The 20,564-nt window shown below is 43.7% G+C and overlaps 1 protein-coding gene across 1 annotated transcript in view; it reads right to left on the bottom strand.

Moving 5' to 3' along the window:
* Window positions 1-858: 858 nt before the first annotated feature.
* The window catches only part of Efhc1 (EF-hand domain containing 1), a 45,072-nt gene continuing 25,366 nt past the window's right edge, over window positions 859-20,564 (bottom strand). The window contains exons 6-11 of the mRNA XM_004649447.2: window positions 17,626-17,846; window positions 14,410-14,550; window positions 10,313-10,526; window positions 9,858-10,005; window positions 2,351-2,561; window positions 859-1,092 (exon numbers count right to left, since the gene is read on the bottom strand). Of these exons, the coding sequence (XP_004649504.2) occupies window positions 1,021-1,092; window positions 2,351-2,561; window positions 9,858-10,005; window positions 10,313-10,526; window positions 14,410-14,550; window positions 17,626-17,846 (1,007 nt within the window). The 3' untranslated portion in view covers window positions 859-1,020. The remainder of the gene's footprint in view (window positions 1,093-2,350; window positions 2,562-9,857; window positions 10,006-10,312; window positions 10,527-14,409; window positions 14,551-17,625; window positions 17,847-20,564) is intronic.

The following is a 20,564-nucleotide window of genomic DNA, read 5'->3' as shown; positions in this document are numbered from 1 at the left end:
TGTGTGCACACCTTTAATCCCAGCACTCGGGAGGCAGAGGTAGGAGGATGGCTGTGAGTTCAAGGCCACCCTGAGACTACACAGTGAATTCCAGGTCAGCCTGGGCTAGAGTGAGACCCTACCTCAAAAAACAAGGAGAAGTGTTACAAAAAAAAAAAAAAAAAAGAGGAGGAGGAGGAGGAAGAAGAAGAAAAGAAAGAAAAAGGGAGAGAAAGGGAGGGAGGGAGGAAAGAAGGAAGGAGAGAGAGAAGAAAAAGGAGGGTTGACAGTACAGCTGCAGGCTGTAGGCGCCAGACTGAGGAAGAGTCTTCCATGTTTTTTTTTGGTTTTTTTTTTTTTGATATTTTATTTATTTATTTGAGAGAGAGGGAGAGGGACAGAGAAAGAAGAGGCAGATATATAGAGAGAAAGAGTGGGCACACCAGGGCCTCCAGCCACTGCAAACAAACTTTAAGTGCCACCTTGTGCATCTGGCTTATGTGGGTACTGGGGAATTGAACCTGGGTCCTTTGGCTTCACAGGCAAGCGCCTTAACCACTAAGCCATCTCTCCAGCCCGAGTCTTCCATATTTTGATCTGAGTCTGAACGAAGGAGAAAGCCATGTTGTAGTTCAAAGCCAGCCAGGCAGGCAGGAGAAATGCTCTCCTTATTTTCAAGCCTTCCAATTACTATCGGGACCTATTAATTTAAGAAGGACAATCTATTTTCCCTGAGTACCAATCCAGTGGTCAGTATCATCCCATACACCCCCACTGTCACAATCAGAAAAGTGTTGCACGAAATCCCAACCACCCACAGGCCCATCAAGTTGCCACATGAAGTTTACCCAATACAACACTGCAGACAAAGCACCCATCTTTGATCATGTGAAATCCAATTTAATGGTGACTGTAGTAGTAATGACATAGAAGAACCAGAAAAGAAACATAACTCCAGGAGCACTATAAATGTTTCTGTGTGGAGTACAAACAAGGTGGACTTCCAACACCAAAACTTTATGTCTCATTCTGTCAGCCAGGTCAGTCTGAGAAAGCACGAAGGAAGTTGTAGTAGTCGATCTTGTCTTCTCCATGACAGCACATCTCAATTAACTACGGGGGGACAGAGAGCAGAGGTGAGACCTTCCGCCAACGAGCGGTAGTTCACACTGAAGCATAGTGAGCCCCAGCCCTTGCCAACCCAAAGCTCGGGGGATTCTGAAGTGGCCCTGTGGTCCTGAAATGGAGGCCAGGCATTAATCGCTACCTTATACCTAATGAAACCACAGCTGGATGGAGTAAATGGCCTGCCCAAGATCTCGTACAACGTCCACATTTATAAGGGCATTGTTATTGTGAACACACATTCTCATTCCCTTTCTTCCTTCCCTCCCTTCCTTCCATGTTTTTGGGGAAGATCTACTATGGAGTCTAGGCTGGGCTTGAACTCACAATCCTGCCTCAGCATCCCACATGCTCGGAATAGAAGAGTGTGCTAGCCACCTAGCTTCAAAGTTACTTTTATATTCAAATATAAGACTTTGTTCACTAAGAGCTAAAACCCTTTAACAGCAGGCTCCTGCTAGCCCTGCCTAATAAAAGAATCTAGTTCTGTCACTGCTTAAACCGTGTCCCCTGAAACTCCACAGTGTCTGCCAACAGTAACTTGTGGTTCTCTGTACACAGCATGCAAATCTGGCCCACCTTGCGTGTCCCACTCCCAGGGATGGCCATTTCTGAGCACTCCTTGCTTAAACATCTTCAAGTAACAGCACCTCAGTGTTCTTAATTAACAAGAATATTTTAATGGTGGTAAGCTAGTGTAGGGGAGATTATTTTCTGAACTTTTGGGGTATCCTGGCTGGAGGGATTTATAATGAAGAAAAGGAGTAACACTCCTTTAACTCAAATTTGAATGGAGGAAAACATCCTCTCCATCTGCAGCTGGCCATGCTGCCTACAGACCCTGCTAGGCAGTGGCCATTATTCCATGCTAGTCCTAATGACCGGCTGGCAGAGGACCTCAAGGGCTACTAACCAGCCTGCTCAGTCAACTTGAGGTTCCTTTTTGGCAGCTGCCACCCCCAGAGCACCTCTACTGCTCCCCTTCAGCACCGACTAGCTGGTCTACCAACTGTTCCTTGCTCTCTGGCCCTAGCCCCACAGCAATGACTAGAGAAAAATGCCAAGGCTAGAATCTGTGAAGTTCTACAATCAGGATGCTAAATTTTCCCATTTGAAACTAAGGACACCACCACCACCCACCAAACCACCAAAAACAAAACAAAGGACACATGCACTTGTCTGCAGGACAGAGGAACCAACAACGCCCGCCCAGCCTCTGCGACCACCGACAAACACCCACACTGACCTCCTTTACCAGGGAGTCATCAAGCGGGACGCTCAGAGTCTCGCAGATTTTAAAGAACACCTCCTTGTCCATGTATCCTGAAGCTTCCTTGTCGTAAGCCTGTAATGCGTCCCGAATGCCGTCTTTGCAGGGGTGATCTTTCAGGTGCGTCTTGATGGCGCTTATCAGCGCCTCCATGCCCTGCACGTTCAGATCCGGTTTGGCTTGCATGCTGCCAAGAAAGGAAGAAAATGACGGGGCGCTGCATTTCTGCTTGACCAGTCTCATCTCGGCGACCAAAGTTCTCACAGTGGTGCGGTCGAGGAAGTCTCTGAGGACCAGCAGCAGGGACGCTGACGATGAGCACACACACTACCGCAAGGCTGGCTGAGCAGACCTCACATCAGAGGTCTCCCCGTTGCCCTGTGTAAAACCAACCCCCACAGACAGCCACGTCCCGTACACCACCATCCGACGTGGTCTTCACGGAATCACGCGATCAACTCCTACTAATATTGCAGATGGGCACTCCCTCACCCAGGACTAAGCGTCCGAGTGCTTGGGAACTGCACTGTAGCCATGCAGGTGGATCTCACAGTGTTAGCGTTCCCGCTGAAGTTCTCAGTGAGCTTGGGGAAAGGCCGTCTGTGGAAGTTAGCAGACTGCTCGTAACGTGAACTTCTCACCCTCCTGCTCTGGCTCTTGAGCGCCTGGATTACAGGCTTGTCCACCGAGCTGGATTTAAGCGACTTTATTATTATTTTTTCCTTTTCTTGCCATACTGGGGATCTAAGTCAGGGCAATGGCAATGGACAAGTGTTCTACCACTGAGCTACAATCTAGTCTTCTTGAAAATTCCTTGAAAAACAAGGAAGGCATGCACGGCAAGATTAATTCTTCGGTCATTTACTGCCTTTCCCGTGTTTCCGGCCTGTGATACAGAAGGAGCACTGGAAATGGAATATTCCCTCTGTGGCCACGGAGTAAAAAGCATGAGGTCAAAAGCTCTTGCTAAAATAGACATGGTATATAGCTCATGCCTGTAATCCCAGCACTTTCCAAAGACAAGGCAGGAGAACAGTCATGAGTTCAAGACAAGCCTGGGCTACAGAGTGAGAGCCTGTTTAAAAAAAAAACAAAACATCAAATTAAATAGTGAATAACAGACAAAATCTACTTGCTGCCGGGCATGGTGGCACATGCCCTTAATCCCAGCACTTGGGAGGCAAAAGAAGGAGAATCACTGAGTTTGCGCCACCCTGAGACTATAGTGAATTCCAGTTCAGCCTGGGCTAGAGCAAGACCCTATCTCAAAAAAAAGAAAAAGAAAAAAAATCTACTTGCTAAGGATAAGGATGTCTTGGAACAGAGAGGGATCAGTCAGCCCAGCTGGCATCACAGCATGATCGTACCAGCTGCAGGCAAGTGTCTGCCTCGGGCCACTGTGCTCCATGAGAGACAGCCTGACTGGGCTGAGCCAGCGGGAGCTGGGTGCTGCGGCTGCTGTCGCGGTTGCAGGGAAGACAGCTTTAACTGCCACGGACAGCCTGCTGTAATTGGAAGAGATTTCAGAGGAGAGATGCTGAGCACAGAGTAAAGCAAAAGAACACAGCATTTCTTGGACACAGGATGAGTAAATGTGGCTGGAAGTGGAAAAGAACGCATTAGAGGAATCACTGAGCCTGGAAGGGGAGTCCTCTGATATGGAAGGACACAGAGACGTGGGCTCACAGACAAGAATATAGTCTGCATGTGGATGTGTGCCCATGTCCCTACCACGTGTAGTCTGCATGTGGATGCATGCCTGTGCCCCTCACATGTATAGTCCACACGTGGATGTGTCTGTGCTCTTCACAGTAGAGTCTACATGTGGATGTGTGTCTGTGCCCCTAACACATGTAATCTACATGGAACAGAATACACGTGGATGCGTGTCTGAGCTCCTCACACATACAGTCTACATGTGGACATCAATCCCCGCCCCTCACGGGATCATCTACACGTGAATGCATGTCTGTGCCCCTCACAGTATAGTCTACATGGGGATACATGTCTGTGCCCCTCACATGTATAGGTTTTGTATACAGGATGGTTTATGAGCAATGTACACTTATTAGCCTTAAATCTGAATCTAAAATATTACAAGGAAGGCTCTAAATCTTAAAAACTTAATCTCCAAAACTTAACTTTAAGCTGAAATCAATACTGTGTTACCTGTTGATGGTGTTAACTTTCTGGCCCAGAGAGAAAGCACATGACCAGCTGACTAGAAATTTTATCCTTTTATAATTATCATTTGGTATAAGTTACTCATGGCTGGCAAGTACTCAGGATTCCTTTTTGTGACACTTAGCAAGTTAAAAAAAATTTTATTTTTACTTATTTTCAAGCAGAGAGAGACAGATATAGAAGAGAGACAGATAGAGAGAGAATGGGCATGCCAGGGCCTCTAGCCACTCCAAACAAACTCCAGATGCATGTGCCCCTTGTGCATCTGTCTTATGTGGGTCCTGGGGAATGGAACCTGGGTCCTTTGGCTTCACAGGTAAATGCCTTAACTTCTCAGCCACCCCTCCAGCCCGACTTAGCAATGTTTAGTCACGTGAAGGATGTGTGCTTCCCCCAGCAGGGCTATGACCAGGTAGAAGCCAGAAGACAGAGAAGCACTGCATTCCCATCATCCCCAAGCCTTTCCTCTCACAGATGAACAGAAGGGTGGGGATCAAACAAGGGCAGAGAGAGATCTCCTAACCCTTTTCTTCTTATTTGGATTGATACAATTTTTGAAGGACCCTAGAATCTTTTCCTTGTTGCCAGGCATAAAACTAAAAGGATGATTTTGTTCTTAGTATGCAAACACCTGTCCAGGGTCTGGTGTTTGTACAGACATGGGAAAACAAAGAGAAAAAAAAAACTTTTTTTATTTATTAGATGGAGAGAGAGAATGGGCACGTCAGGGCCTCTAGTCACTGCAAATGGACTCCAGATGCATGCACTACCATGTGCATCTGGCTTACATGGGTACTGGGGAATGGAACCTGGGTCCTTTGGCTTTGCAGACAAGTGCCTCAACCGCTAAGCCATCCCTCGAGTCCAGAAGCAACTTTTGAGGAGTTCTAGAAGTGAATGGAATAGCCATGACTGTCAAGTGGGCTCTTAGTGCCAGTCAGCCACCCCTTAGCCTCCTATTTTCTAGACATCTTCAGTCCAGATGAAGCAGGATAGGAAAATGTAATACTTAAGAGAAATGAACAAAGCCCTTGCCCCTGGAATCTGATTCAAGCCCCTTACTAGTTGACACCAATACTTGCAATGGACCATAATCCCTTTTCTGACAAAATCTTATGAACAACATGATGAGCCACATTTATAGTCAAAATATGCCTTGAGGACTAGAAAAACGGCTCAGCGGTTAAAGTGCTTACCTACAGAGCCTAAGGACCTGAGTTTGATTCCCCAGTACCCATGTAAAGCCAGATGCATAATATGGCACATGCATCTGGAGTTCATCTGCAGTAGCTAGGAGGCCCTGGTGTGTCCATTCTTACTCTCTCTGCTTCTCTCTCTCATAAATAAATAAATTAAAATATTTTAAAGAAAACATGTTTTGGGCTAGAGGTATGGCTTAGCAGTTAAGATGTTTGCCTGCAAGCCCAAAGGACTCAGGTTCAATTCCCCAGGACCCACATTAGCCAGATGCACAAGGGGGTACACACATATAGAGTTCATTTGCAGTGGCTGGAAGCCCTGGCACGCCCATTCTCTCACTCTCCCTCTTTCTCTGTCAAATAAATAAATAAAAATAAAAGAAAACATGCTTTGACCTCCTTATAATCTATATATTCAAAGAATTCCTGGGGCTGGGACAATGGTTCTGTGGTTATAAGGGCTCACTTGCAAAGCCTGCCAGCCCAGGGTTCAATTCCCAAACTGCCTATGTGCCTGTATACACACATGTGCAAATAAATAAAATTATTTTTAAAAAATAACTCTTAGTCAGGTGTGGTGACACATGCCTTTAATCCCAGCACTCGGGAGGCAGTAGTAGGGAGATCATCTAGAGTGTAAGGCCACCCTGAGACTACATAGTGAATTCCAGGTCACTCTGGACTACACTGAAACCCTACCTCAAAAAAGCAAACAAAAAAACCTAAAAAATAATTCTTGGGCTGGACAGATGGCTTAGTGGTTAAGGTGCTTACCTGCAAAGCCTAATGACCCAGGTTTGATTCCCCAGTGCCCATATGAAGCTAGGTGCACAAGGTGACGTGTGCATTTGGAGTTATTTTTGGCAATAGCTAAAGGCCTTAGCATGCCTGTTCTCCCTCCCTCTCTCTCTCTCTCTCTCTCTCTCTCTCTCTCTCTCTCCCCCCCCCCCTCTCTCTCTCTCTCTCTCAAATAAATAAATAAATAATATCTTAGGGCTGGAGAAATGGCTTAGTGGTTAAGGTGCTTGCCAGTGAAACCTAAGGACCCAGGTTTGACTCTCCAGGTCCCACGTAAGCCAGATGCACATGGTGGTGCATGCATCTGTAGTTCATTTGCAGTGGCTAGAGGCCCTGGTGTGTCCATTCTCAATCTCCCTCTCCCTCCTTCCCTCTCTCTCTCTCTCTCTCTCTCTCTCTCTCTGTCATAAATAAATAAATAAATAAATAAATGTTATTTTTAAAATCTTAAAAAATAGCCAGGTGTGGTGGCACACTTTGTTAACCCCAGCACTCTGGAGGCAGAGGTAGGAGAATCACCATGAGTCCGAGGCCACCCTGAGACTATATAATGAATTCCAGGTCAGCCTGAGCTAGAGTGAGACCCTGCCTCAAAATAAAATAAAAATAATTTTTAAAAACTTAAAAAATAATTCTTTTGACCTTTTTTACCTATTTTTGTCAGCACTCCTTATATATAAATCTGTGTAATGTACCTTCTGAACCATTTTATCATCTCACATATTAGTTGTTTTTCTTTCTTTTTCTTTTCTTTTCTTTTTATGTAGGACTAGGGATTCAACATGAGGTTTTGTGCACACTAAGCACTCTACTAACCTGTTCAGGCCAAAATTTTTGGAGTCTTCCTTAACTATCCTTTCTCTCACATCCCATCCCATCCCCTGTGTAATTTACTTGAGGTCATATTAGCTTTACCTTCACATTATATGCCAATCAGATCACCTCTCCCATTTCCATGGTCCATCATCTCCTGTAGTATTTTCAGTAATATTCCTGCCTCCCTCTCCTCCTTCCTTTTTTTAAAAAAAAAAAAAATTTGTTTAGTTATTTATTTGCAAGCATAGAGAGAGAGAGAGAATGGACATGTCAGGGCCTCCAGCTATTGTAAATGAACTCCAGATGCATGCATCACTTTGTGCATCTGGCTTTATGTTGGTCCTGGAGAATCAAACCCAGGTCATTAAGCTTTGCAAGCAAGTGCCTTAAATGCTGAGGCATCTCTCCAGCCCCCTATCTTCCTTTCTTGAGACAGTGTTTCATGTAGCACAGGCTGGCCTTGAACTCTCTAGGTAGCCGAGGCTAGCTTTAAACTCATGATCCTCCTGTTTCCACCTCCCAAGTGCTGTGATTACATGTATGTGCCACCGTGCCTGGCTCTTCCACACAACAGCCAGGGTCGTCCTCTTAAAGCATATGTCGGGGCTGAGGAGACTGCTCAGTGGATAAAGCACTTCTGCTCAAGCTGGAGTGCTCAAGTTTGATTCCCAGACCCCATACGGAAAAGCTGGAAGTCCCTGTGAACTTCTGTAACCCCAGCACACTGAGAGCAAGATGGGAGGCAGAGAAAAGACAGAGAAGAATTTCCCCAGAGGATTGTGGCGAGTACCACAAAGAATAGCAGATCAAGAATCCAGAGAGAAGGCTGGAGAGATGGCTTACTGGTTAAGGTGCTTGCCTGAGAAGCCAAAGGGCCCAGGTTCAATTCCCCAGGACCCACATAAGCCAGATACACAAGGTGGCACATGTGTCTGAAATTTGTTTGTAGCAGCTGAAGGCCCTAGTACCCCCCCCATTTTCTCTTTCTCTCTCTCTCAAATAAATAAATAAAAATAAAAGAATCGAGAGAGTGAAAGAAATGCTGCCTCAAATAAGGTGGAAAGGCGAGGACTGATCTGAAAGTTGTCCTCTGACCTCCACACATGCACTGTGGCACACACGTGTCCCCCAACAAACACACGCACACACACACACACACACACACACACACACACACACACACACACAAATTGAAATGATCAAAACATTATGTATGCAAGACACATGTATGAAATTGTTAAAAAGAAAATAAAAATCAATCCACGCATCAAATCTTGCTTCTTTTCCCCTCAGAAACCCCCAGTGGGTCTCCACTTCATTTGGCGGGAAGCCAGCATCTTTCCAAGTATCTAGCAGGTCTCGGGGCCGAGCGAGCCTCACTTGTTTTACGATTGCACGCTCCTCTTCTCTCACTCGTTCCACTTTGGCTCCCCACTGGCTACTCTTGCCAGGTACTTGAGCACACTAGTCCGGGCGTGCCACCACCCTGAGCCCTCGCACTCACCACTCTCTCTTCACGAAAGGCTCTTCCTCTAGTCACACACCACAGAACTGCCTTACTTCCAACTGTTCCATCAATGCCACCTTCTCAACGTGCCTCCACCTAGTCTGCACAACTGCAGACCACTGCCAACGTCCAAAACTGCTTATCACACGCATTGTTCTATTGCCCCATTACAGTCATTGCTAAATATAAACTATAATTTATTCATGCTATTGTCTAATCAGCTCCGGCAGAGGTCAATTCCAGAAGGGCAGCCAGCATTTTATGTCTATTTTGTTTATTGATAAGACCAGTAGTCTAGTGACAACACCTGAAACAAAGGCGTGCAATGATTATTTGCAAAACAGACAAAACTGGGAAAAGTTCTAGGTTAGTAGTTATTGTACCAGATCCATGTAACCTCCTATGTATGTATAGCTCCACATGGTGAGGAAGATCTGAAAATATAAAAGTGCTTATACATTCCTTTTAACAAGAATTGCTTTCTACTGGGAAGATGGCTCAGCAAACACTGATGAGCTGGGTTGGATTCCCCAGTACCCACATAAAGTCATATGCAAAAAGGGGCACATGGGTCTGGAGTTCATTTGCAGTGGCAGGAGGCCCTGGTGCACTCATACGTTTTCCCTCTAACTCCCTCACAAATAAACAAATAAAAATAGGGCTGGAGAGATATCTTAGCAGTTAAGGCACTTGCTTGCATAGCCAAAGGCCTCAGGTTTGATTCCCCAGGACCCACATAAGCCAGATGCTCAAGGTGGTGCACACGTCTGGAGTTCATTTGCAGTGGCTGGAGCCTGGCTCACCTGTTCTCGTTCATTCATTCTTTCTCCCTATCTCCCCCCAACCCTTTCTCTTTCTGTTCTGCCTCTTTCTCTTCTCTCTCTCTCAGAAAGTAAATAAAAATATATTTTTTTAAAGAGCTGCTTTCTGAATGCCTTGCACATGTGAATCCTAGAAGGACTCTCGGCGTCAGACATACTTTTCGGGAGCGGGTGCTGGGGCTTCTTGCTTCTGGACACGGCTCTGAATCGACGCGAGGGCCTCTGGTGAGTACTGGGCAGCGTTGCTCTCCATGTACTTGAGAACATACTCATCTGTATCCAGGATGATGAACCGATGGCCAAACACTGAGGAGAGGGCAGCATGACACTTAGAACGCAGCTATGCATTTGCACCAACGTAAATAACTCTGCAGTAGTTTTCTAAGTGTTGACTCATTAACATCTAACAAATGGAACCAAAAATAAATTGCCAATAGATAGCATCAATTTAGAGTTGAATTGATTAATTAGCAAAGAGATTAAGAAACTTACAGTACCATCTCAGCTTAACATAGACTAGTTGCCCCTTTTAAGACTTATCAATGAATTAAATTACAACTACGAAGAGCTCATTTTCTTAGCCAAGAGGAAACCGAACCACGTCTGGGCTTACCCTCAATCACAGCACCAATGTAAAAATCGCCAGGGCCATAGTAGTCAGGGTCATCCACTGAAGAGAGTGGTTTCACAACTTTGGTCCTACCAAGATATTTGCCCCCAATAATACCAGAATTTCGAACAGGAGGCTCAAAGATACTGATCATATCAGTGGCTAGAAAATAAGAGAAGATAAATCGACGTTCTTTGTCTTCTGGGATGGGAGATTCCTAGACAGAAGATGAAAAGAGGGTATCATTAAGGTTTCATGACCCATGCAGGCACTCCAAAATAAAATGCCTCCAGGGCCCTGTGAATGATACAACGAAGCCAAGCTGGAGTCATGCGGCAGACATGCCGAGGACGGAAGGCCTCCTAAGGAAAGCTAAGCTGCTTCAACCGCAGGCCCCTGTGCTTTGTGGGGTGTAGCCCGGTGGGGCTGGATCTTCTAAGTTTTCAAAATAACACCCCAATCTGGGTTGCTTTTTAAAACCTCTGACTTTAAAATGTTGACTTAAGATTCCAAAGAGAAAGAGAGGAAGAGCTTTGGAAGTCCCAAAGGGAGAGGTAGAACAGCTGAAAAGCACACAGAAACAGAAGGGTGAAGCACTGAAAAAGACAGCCAAGCCAAACACCACTGCAGCCACGTGGCTTCCCAGAGGGGAGAAGCAGCAGAACGCCATCCACAGCGAGAGCCCGAGTCCCCGGTGGAGAGACTGGCAGTCTCACTCACGAGACAAGCCCGCAGCGCTCGTAAGCCACACGTCCATGTTCTGGTTAAACAGTGACCTCTCCCCGGGGACAGACAGGTCAGCAGTAAATGGAGACCCCCTGGCTCAGAAGTCTGTGGCTGGGCACCATCTTGAGAAAGAACCTGTGTTTAAGATGAGATATTCTGGAGGCCGGAGAACAGGGAACAGCCACAAGCCAGGGACGCTGAATCCAGAAGCCCCAGCAAGAGAAAGAAAGCCTGTGACTGGTTAATGTCTTGTCAACTTGACTGGATGAAGGACAAGTAAGAGGCATGCCTCTTAGGCAGGTCTGTGAGCACATTTTCAGCAAGGATTAACTGAGGGGGAGACATGTTTCCACCAGAAATCCCTGTAGAAACTAGGAACAGATGGAACACATCTCAATATAATAAAGATTAAGATATATGGCAAACCTATCCAACATCCTACTAAATGGGGAAAAACTACAAGCATTTCTGTAAAAATTAGGGCAGAGTCAAGGACGCCCACGCTCTTCACTGATTCATTATAATGCTCAAAAGTCTTAGTCAGAGCAATAAGACACGAGAAAGGAGTAATAGGGATAAAAACAAGAAAGATCAAATTCTCTTTATTTTTAAATAACATGATTCTATGTTTAAAATTCCAATATAAAACTGTTAGAGTTGATACTTTCAGCAAATTAGCAGGCTATAAGATCAACATAAAAAAAAATCAGTAACTTTTTTAAAAAAGTTTCATTTTTGTTTATTTATTTGAGAGAGACGGAGAGGAAGAGGTAGAGAGAGAGAGAGCATATCAGGGTCTCCAGTCACTGCAAATGAACTCCAGATGCATGTGCCACTTTGTGCATCTGGCTTATGTGGGTACTGGGAAGTCGAATCTGGATCCTTAGGCTTCACAAGCAAGTGCCTTAACCACTGATCCATCTCTTCAAACCCAATCAGTAGCATTTTATATGTACTAATAACAAATTTATTGAGAAAGAAATCATGACCAAAAAAATCCCATGTTATAGAAAGTAGTAGTGTTTCAAAATATTTTATTTATTTATTTCCAAGAAGAGAGATACAGAGAAAAAAAGAGAAAGAATATGAATATGGGTGTGTCAGGACCTCTCGCCACTGCAAACAAACTCCAGATGCATGGACCACTTTGTGCATGTGGCTTACGTGGGTACTGGAGAATCAAACTCAGGTCATTAGGCTTCACAGGTAAGTGTCTAACCACTGAGAAATCTCTCCATCCCATAAAGTAGTAGTTTTGACTTTTATTTTTTAATCACCATTTATATATTGACTTTATCAACATAGAATGTAGATTCTTTTATTTTCTACACATTATTATTCACTTCAGATAATGAAAGTCTTATTTCGTCCTCCTTGATCCTTCTATATTTTCTAAATACTTATTTATTTATTTATTTGACAGAGAAATAGGGAGAAAGAGAGAATGGGCATGCCAGGGCCTCCAGCCACTGCAAAGGAACTCCAGACATGTGCACCCCCTTGTGCATCTGGCTAATGTGGGACCTGGGAAATCAAACCTGGGTCCTTTGGCTATTCAGGCAAATGCCTTAACTGCTAAGCCATCCCTCCAGCCCTCCTTCTATATTTTTATTTCCCTTCTTCTTTCACTACTTAAAAAATATTTTATTTACTTATTCATTTGAGAGATAAAGAGAGAGAGAGCATGGCAGGGCTTCAAGCCTCTGAAAATAAGCTTCAGATGCATGCGCCACCTTGTGTATATGGCTTACATGAGTACTGGACAATTGAACCTGAGTCCTGAGATTTCATAGGCAAGTGCCTTAACTGTTAAGCTATATTTCCAGGCCCTCACTGCTTTTTTTTTTTTTATAGATAGAAATTCCAGGACAAGTAGAACATAAGGTGTGATGGCATCCTTACCTTGCTTCTAATCTCAGAAAGTAAACTTTCAACATTTTATCACCATACATGCTATTTATAGTAGCTTTTTGGTAGATACATTTTATAAGATTGAGAAATTTCCCTTTTATTCCATATATAAGAGATTTATTTTTAAATGTTTTTAATTTTATTTTTATTTATTTGAGAGAGTGAAAGAGGCAGAGAGACAATGGGCATGCCAGGGCCTTCACCCACTGCAAATGAACTCTAGATGCATGCACCACCTTGTGCATCTGGCTAACGTGGGTCTTGGGGAGTTGAACCTGGGTCCTTTGGCTTTTTTTTGTTGTTGTTGTTCATTTTTATTTATTTATTTGAGAGTAGCAGAGACAGAAAGAGGCAGATAGAGAGAGAGAGAGAGAATGGGTGCGCCAGGGCTTCCAGCCACTGCAAATGAACTCCAGACGCGTGCGCCCCCTTGTGCATCTGGCTAACGTGGGTCCTGGAGAATTGAGCCTCGAAAGGGGGTCCTTGGGCTTCACAGGCAAGTGCTTAACCACTAAGCTATCTCTCCAGCCCTGGGTCCTTTGGCTTTGTACGCAAACACCTTAACCACTTAGCCATCTCTCCAGCCCCAGATAGTTACTTTCAAATTGTAATGAATTAACTTTAACAAATATTTTAAGCACCTATTTTTCTGTAATAATAATTTTTCATAACTTGAAATAGACTTCTTGCTCTGACTTTCATTCTCAGTTGAAATTCCCAATCTAATTTATCTCCTCAAACATAGTAAACATTTTTTATAATTTAAATTTACACTGGGCATGGTAGCACACACCTTTAATCCCAGCACTCAGGAGGCAGAGGTAGGAGGATCACTGTGAGTAAAAGGCCACCCTGAGACTACTTAATGAATTCCAGGTCAGACTGTACTAGAGTGAAAATGTACCTCAAAGAAACCCCCCCAAAAACTTTAATTTAACTTTGAGCTTATGTCTATTTCCATACTTCACACTTCAACCACTAGTTATATATTCCGTCAAAGACATTGTATCTTAAATTGGTATAATTCAATTTTTCTATATTTAATGAATATAAAGTACAACTAGCGCTAGATATCACAGCTAAGGCTAAAATTTGGTAAGACATAGTCTACTTTTAAGGACATCACAATACTCTGGAAAGGTAAACAGATACACAAGAGATCTAAATACAATACAGAAATTCACAATTGCTTAGTAAAGAGACAAAATGGTCTCTCAAAATTTGAGGTGTAGGAGGCATTAATAATCTCAGAAAGGTGCACGGGAGAGTAAAGACTTAAGCTGGGTCCTGGTTCAAATGTACAGCACTTGACATTGGCCTTGAGCGTGGGCACTGGAGCCAATGTCTGTCTTAGTGAACATGGAACTCTGACAACTGTGATTTGATAGCTCACAGGTAAAATGAACAATTTTACATCATACTGACGCAAAAAAAGAATCTTAGCTTGTAAAAGTCAGCCTCACCAGTGCAGCCAGATAACGAAGCACCTTGTTGTCATTCAGCAGCATTTTAATGACATCTTTTTTGGGAGGTTTTGGGATGAGAACAAAACAATTCTGAGCGGAATCTTCAATGAGTCCATAACCATTATACGGGGGTAACTCCTGGAGAGAAAGAGCAAGAAGTGAAGCAGATGCTGTGTTAAAATCACATCAGGGAGAACTGTAACTTTGATATCAAGAGTCCCAACTTGAAAAAACACAATTCAAAAGCAATTTATGAGCCTGGTGTGATGCACCTGTAATCCCAGCACTTTGGGAGACCATAATGGGTAAATTGGCACAAGTGGATGGCCAGGCTACCCTGGGCTACACAGCAAACCAAAACCAATCCAAATGAACCAGCTGAACAAACAAAAATCATTTTCTATATATACACAAAGTTTGTCATTGGAATCTGAAATGCCCCTCACCCCACAGGCTCCCCCAGCTATTTGGTGGTGCTATTTGGGGAGGCTGTGAAACCTTTACAAGGTCAGGACACACGGACAGAAGCAGGTCTTGGTGAATGTGTGGAGTGGTGGCGGTGTGCCCTTTTAAGGGGGCACCTGGCTTCTACTTCCTGTCCTTTTCTGCTTCTTGGTCAGCCATAATTCCTCCACCTCATGCTTCTCTGCCCGGAACTCAACTGCTCTGCTGTGATGGGCTGAAACCCACTTCAACAGTGGGTCACATCACCTTTTCCTCCCTTAAGTTATTCTGTCAGGTGTTGTAGTCATAGTAACAATCAGCAATACAACAGCCAATGTAATGGGGAAAAATAACACACTGCTTATTCCCCTTCTCTCGGACTTTACATCAAGTTCACTGATGACTGGAGTGACTAACTTTTGGAAGTAAACAGGGGTCCCAACTGCAGAAGACCACGTAGTCATCCTAGGAAAGTGAAGCTCACGGGCCTCTAATCTCTTTCCTATACAGCATGTCTTCAGCAGGCAGATCCTCAGATCATTCACTTTATACACAGTGAGTTCAAGGTCAGTTTTGCTTAAAGACAAAGACCCTGTCTTTAAAAAATGTTCTGGGGAGATGGCTCAGCTGTTAAAGGTGCTTGCTTGCAAGGCCTACCATGCCAGGTTCAATTCCTCAGCGCCCATGTTAAGCCAGATAAGAGTGGTACAAGCATGTGAAGTTCATTTGCAGCAGCAAGAGGTCCAGGTGTGCCCGTACTCTCTTTCAAATAAATAAATATTTTTTAAACTTAAAAAATAACTAATGAAATTAGAATAATAGAAATTATTGACTCTGAGAAACATTAAAAAGACTGAAGGAAAATGAACAGCATTTAAGGCACCACTGAGAAGACTATGTGGGCACCCCATTTGTATTGTGTCTCACGAGGAAGAAGAAGAGAAAGAAGGAGATGATGAATACGTGAGGAAACAGTGGCTGAAATTTCCTCCAATTTGATTAAAGACATAAACAAAAATATCCAAGGAGCTCAATGAATAAATAAAATTCATTCACAGACTCACTGTAAGGTACACTGTAATGAACATTCCAAAGACAACACAGCAAGAGAGAACTATCTTGTCACAGAACAAGATGATTAGCAGATTTCTCATCAGAAACTCTGCAGTCCTAAGGCAGTGGGACAAATAAATTCAAAGTATGAAAACAAACAAAGCCTACCAACCAAGGCTTCTATCAAAGCTGTCCTTCCCAAGGACAGAGGTATCCCTAAACAAAGGCTGAGGGAGTGAGCACCCACTGCACCTGAGCTAGGGAAAGGCTCCAGGCCTGCAGAGTGAAGCCCAGAGAGGAGCACTGGACAACAGCTGGAATGCAGAGCGGGGCACCGAGATGAACTGAGAGACAAATGTGTCTCTGTGATGTTGGGCTGGAAACCAACCCTTTCTCTTCTGCATAATTTAAGAGACCTGGTGTTATAACCTTGGGACTTGTCTAGCATGTGCAAGTCTCTAAGTTTGATCCCTAATACAAACATACACATTTATACAAAAAAATACTAATATAATTTAAGGGGTTGTTTAATACCAGTGAACAATATTCTTTAAAATGGTGAAGATGTTATGTTATGGGAATTCGATCATAATGTAAAAATTGGAAAACTGAAAATACTTTAAATATTAATACAAGCTCTTTTATAAAAATAAAAATTCAAAAACTACCAGAAGGCAACTATCTGGTCATCTTGGTCACTTCTTACCTTCCTAGTCCCACCTGTTGAACCAATGATCATTAATCCCTCCATCTCTTTCCCACAGCATATAGAAGCAGATATTACATGTTATGTGCAGAAACTTACAGAAATAGGACATCTACAGAGAATTATCTTGTGTTAATACTCAGATTTATTTTCTCTCTTATAGGCCTTCTAGTTTTCAACTTGATAAATAGATTTTGTCAATCTGTTTCATTATAGAACATATATACATACATATATATTTGCAGTCATTAAACCATATTTTGTAGGCCAACGATATAGAGTATTGTATTTCAAATAACTAAAATGATGACATAGGGCTGGAGAGATGGCTTAGCAGTTAAGGTGTTTGCCAGCAAAGCCAAAGGACCCATGTTTGATTCCCCAGGACCCACGTTAGCCAGATACACAAGGGGACACATGTGTCTGGAGTTCATTTGCAGTGGCTGGAAGCCCTGGTGCACCCATTCATTCCCTCTCTCTCTCTCTCTCCCTTCCTCCCTCCCTCCCTCTTTCTCACCCCTTTTTCTGATAAATAAAAATAAAATATTTTAAAATGATGACAGTCCTTCAGGAAGGTTATACTAATTGCCTTCCCTTTTAACATGGAAATCTCATTTGTTCACACCGGGCAATACTGTACATTCCATTTCTCTGATTATCAGCTAGATTTATATGTTCATGGGCTTCCTGTATTTCTTCTTTTGTGAATGCTCTATTACATACACTTTTCCCCTTTAAAACTGTGTGTGTGTGTGTGTGTGTGTGTGTGTGTGTGTGTGTGTGTGTGTGAGTGAGTGCATCAGGGCCTCTTGCTATTGCAAATGAATACCAGATGCTTGTGTCACTTTTTGTGGCCAGCTTATATGGGTGGCCAAGCAAGTGCTTTTAACCTGAGCCATATCCCCAGCCTTGCCCTGCCATCCATTTTCTGCTAAGCGTTTAGGTAAGAGTTCTTTCTTCTTCTCCAGTTACTACTACAAGGCAGTTCTGCCCCCACACTTGTCCATTACCTGTTTCACAGGAGGTGGCTCATGCTTGCTTATGTCAATGGGTGGTAAATCAGATATCCCAAACTTCTCTTTGTAGTACTGTCGTGTGAAAGGATCACAATCATAAATGAAGAAAGTTCTCCCGAGGATAGTGAGAGGCTTCCCAACGATGAAGTCTTTGGCAGTGTACCATTCCAGCACCTCTTGGTCAGAGATTTCCAGCACACACTGAGGAAAGTTCTCTAATGGAGATGGGGTTAGAGAGAAGAGAAAGAATTTATATAGGAAGAAAGACTGACATAAGAGCTGGGTATACTTGAGAACTTGGGGGGAACGGAGCATTTTACTCTGGTCAAGGGACACAGACCCCCTTCATCTCCGTAAGAATATAAGCCTGTGTATTTCAATCTGTTGACAAGCCGGGCATGGTACACGTCTTTAGACCCAGTGCTTGGGAGGCCTTCAGCCACCGTAGGACCACTGTGAGTTCGAGGCCACTCTGAAACTACATAATGAATTCCAGGTCAGCCTGAGCTATAGTGAGACCTTCCCTTGAAAAAAATGAAAAAAAAAAAAAATCAATCTGTTGACAAGTTCCACAACAAATAAGCCTGATGTTTATCTTAAAATCCCTTTCCTACGTTAAGTCACAACATTTAGATGAAATCAATAGTCATATAAGAGAATTAGCTCTGGGAAAGATCCAGGTAACTTGGTGTAACCTGGCACTTACCTATGTAGTCACCCAACAATTATTAATGACTAATCTATATGCAGTGCACTGCTAAGCATGGGGATTTCAGCAACTGTGCAGGCACAATTCCCATCTTCATGGAGAAACAGTTGATTTGGTGAGAAAGACAGTGAATAATTACACAAGTAATGGTTTCATTTTGATTGCAATCGCTGGCGTTAGGACAGCTGACCTAGTCCTGGAGGTGAAGGACAAGGACAGCTGATGAGATTACAATAATCCACCTGTGTGGCATCAGAGGACCCACGAAGGTTGACAAGTCTTGCACGTGGGGAATAAATCTAGTTTTATCAGTGTGTGTGAGAGCTAATGAAAGGTAACTCATTTCAGATTGTTTTCTGGCAGGCTAGCCTCCTGGACTTCACAAGAGGAGATTCTGGTACCATTAGACAGCATGTGACCGTGACCACAAAGCACAGTTGCAGGGAACCACAAGCAGGCTGGGATTCTCCCAGCTGCCAAGTGCAGAGGTGGAAAATGGGAAAGACGACTCAACTTCTATATGAGAAATAAAAGCTTGAGCTGCAGTCCTTGCCGTTTGTCGGCTGATATAAAAACAGAGATGACACATATTAGTGGCTATTGCGTGAGGCCGTGATGCATGTATACGTTGTGCAGTGCTTCAATCAGGTTAAGTATGTATCATTTCTTTATGGTGAACACAGTGGAAACCCCCTGCTGCGGATCTCGGCGGCTGGGGATACGACTCCGTGTGAGATGCTTGCCATGAAGCACAAGGACCTTCGTTCAGACCCCCAGTACCTACGTAAAGTCCTAGCAGTGGTGGGCTGATATAATCCCAGGGACGGAGAGGCAGACAGGAGGCCTTGGGAGGTTTGCTTTCTAGCTAGTCTAGACAAATAAGCAAGCTAGTCTCGGCTCAGAGAGAGACTTTGTCTCAAAAAATAAGTAGAAGTGTTTACTCAAAAAGTGAGGTCGAGAGCTGAGGAGGCTATCTGCATGCACCTCTGGCCTCCACATGCACACACATGTACCCGCAAACATAAAAACATGCAAATGTGCACATATACCACACGTGCCAAAAATCCTTTGTTGTTCACTTTTTAAAATTTTATTTATTTATTTGAGAGAGAAAGAGAATGGACACACAGAGCCTTCAGCCACTGCAAATGAACTCCAGACACATGAGCTACCTTGTGCGTCTGACTTACGTGGGTCCTGAGGAATTGAACCAAGGTCCTTTGGCTTTGCAGACAAACACCTTAACCACTAAGCCATCTCTCCAGCCCTGTTTTGTACTTTCTAAATTTGCTTTGTTTGGCTTTGAGGCTGGCCTTGAGTTTGCTATGTAACCCAGGCTATGGCTGTCCTTGAACTTGTAATTTATCCTACCTCAGCCTTCTGAGGGCTAGAACTATAGGCATGTTCTACTATGCCTGGCTGTTCTAGCTTTTTGAAATATGTAGTACATGTTTTCCATGGTTACCATACTGTGCTCTCAACACCAGACTTTATCCTAATGGAAACTTAGCACCTACTGATCCATGTTCTGCCCATGTGCCCTCCCCATTACTCTTCCCACCTTCTGATGATGCCGCATACTCTCAGCTTCTCTGCACCAACTTTTACTGTCATTTTGAAGCAAGAACTCACTATGTAGCTCAGTTCAGTCCGGAGCTTAAAATCCTCCTGCCTCAGCCTCCCACGTGCTGGAAATACAGGCATATACCACAGAGTTGCAGCAAGATCAACTTTGGAGGGCTAGAGAGATGGCTTAGTGGTTAAGTCACTTGCTTGCTAAGCCAAAGGGCTCAGGTTAGAGTCTCCAAGACCCACATAAAGCCAGATGCCCAAGCTGGCGCATGTGTCTGGAGTTCATTTGCAAACAGAACACCTGGTGCTTGTACTACTTTTTCTACTGCCTTTAAGTGGGTGGGTGGCTGGGGAATTGAAACCAGGCTGTCAGAATTGACAAACGTGTACCTTTAACTGCTGAGACATCTCGCAGCTCCCAGGTGAACCCTCCTTGTGTCCCTAAGATGAATTCCACTTGATCACAGTAAATAATGTCCATATTCTGCTGGACTTCAGTTTGCTAGCATTTTGTTGAGGGTTTTTAACTATGTTCATCAAGGATTTTTGTCTGTTGTTGTGCCCTTGTCAGGTCATAGCATTAGGGTAATGCTGAACTAGCAGAGTATGTTTGAAAGAATTTTCCTCTTCAGTTTTCTGAATCCTTTAAAAA

Source organism: Jaculus jaculus, chromosome 8 (genome assembly GCF_020740685.1).
Source record: "Jaculus jaculus isolate mJacJac1 chromosome 8, mJacJac1.mat.Y.cur, whole genome shotgun sequence".
In the NCBI taxonomy this organism is placed as follows: Eukaryota; Metazoa; Chordata; class Mammalia; order Rodentia; family Dipodidae; genus Jaculus; species Jaculus jaculus.
Note: the sequence above shows the minus strand (reverse complement) of the source record. Positions and strands in the feature narration are given on the sequence as shown.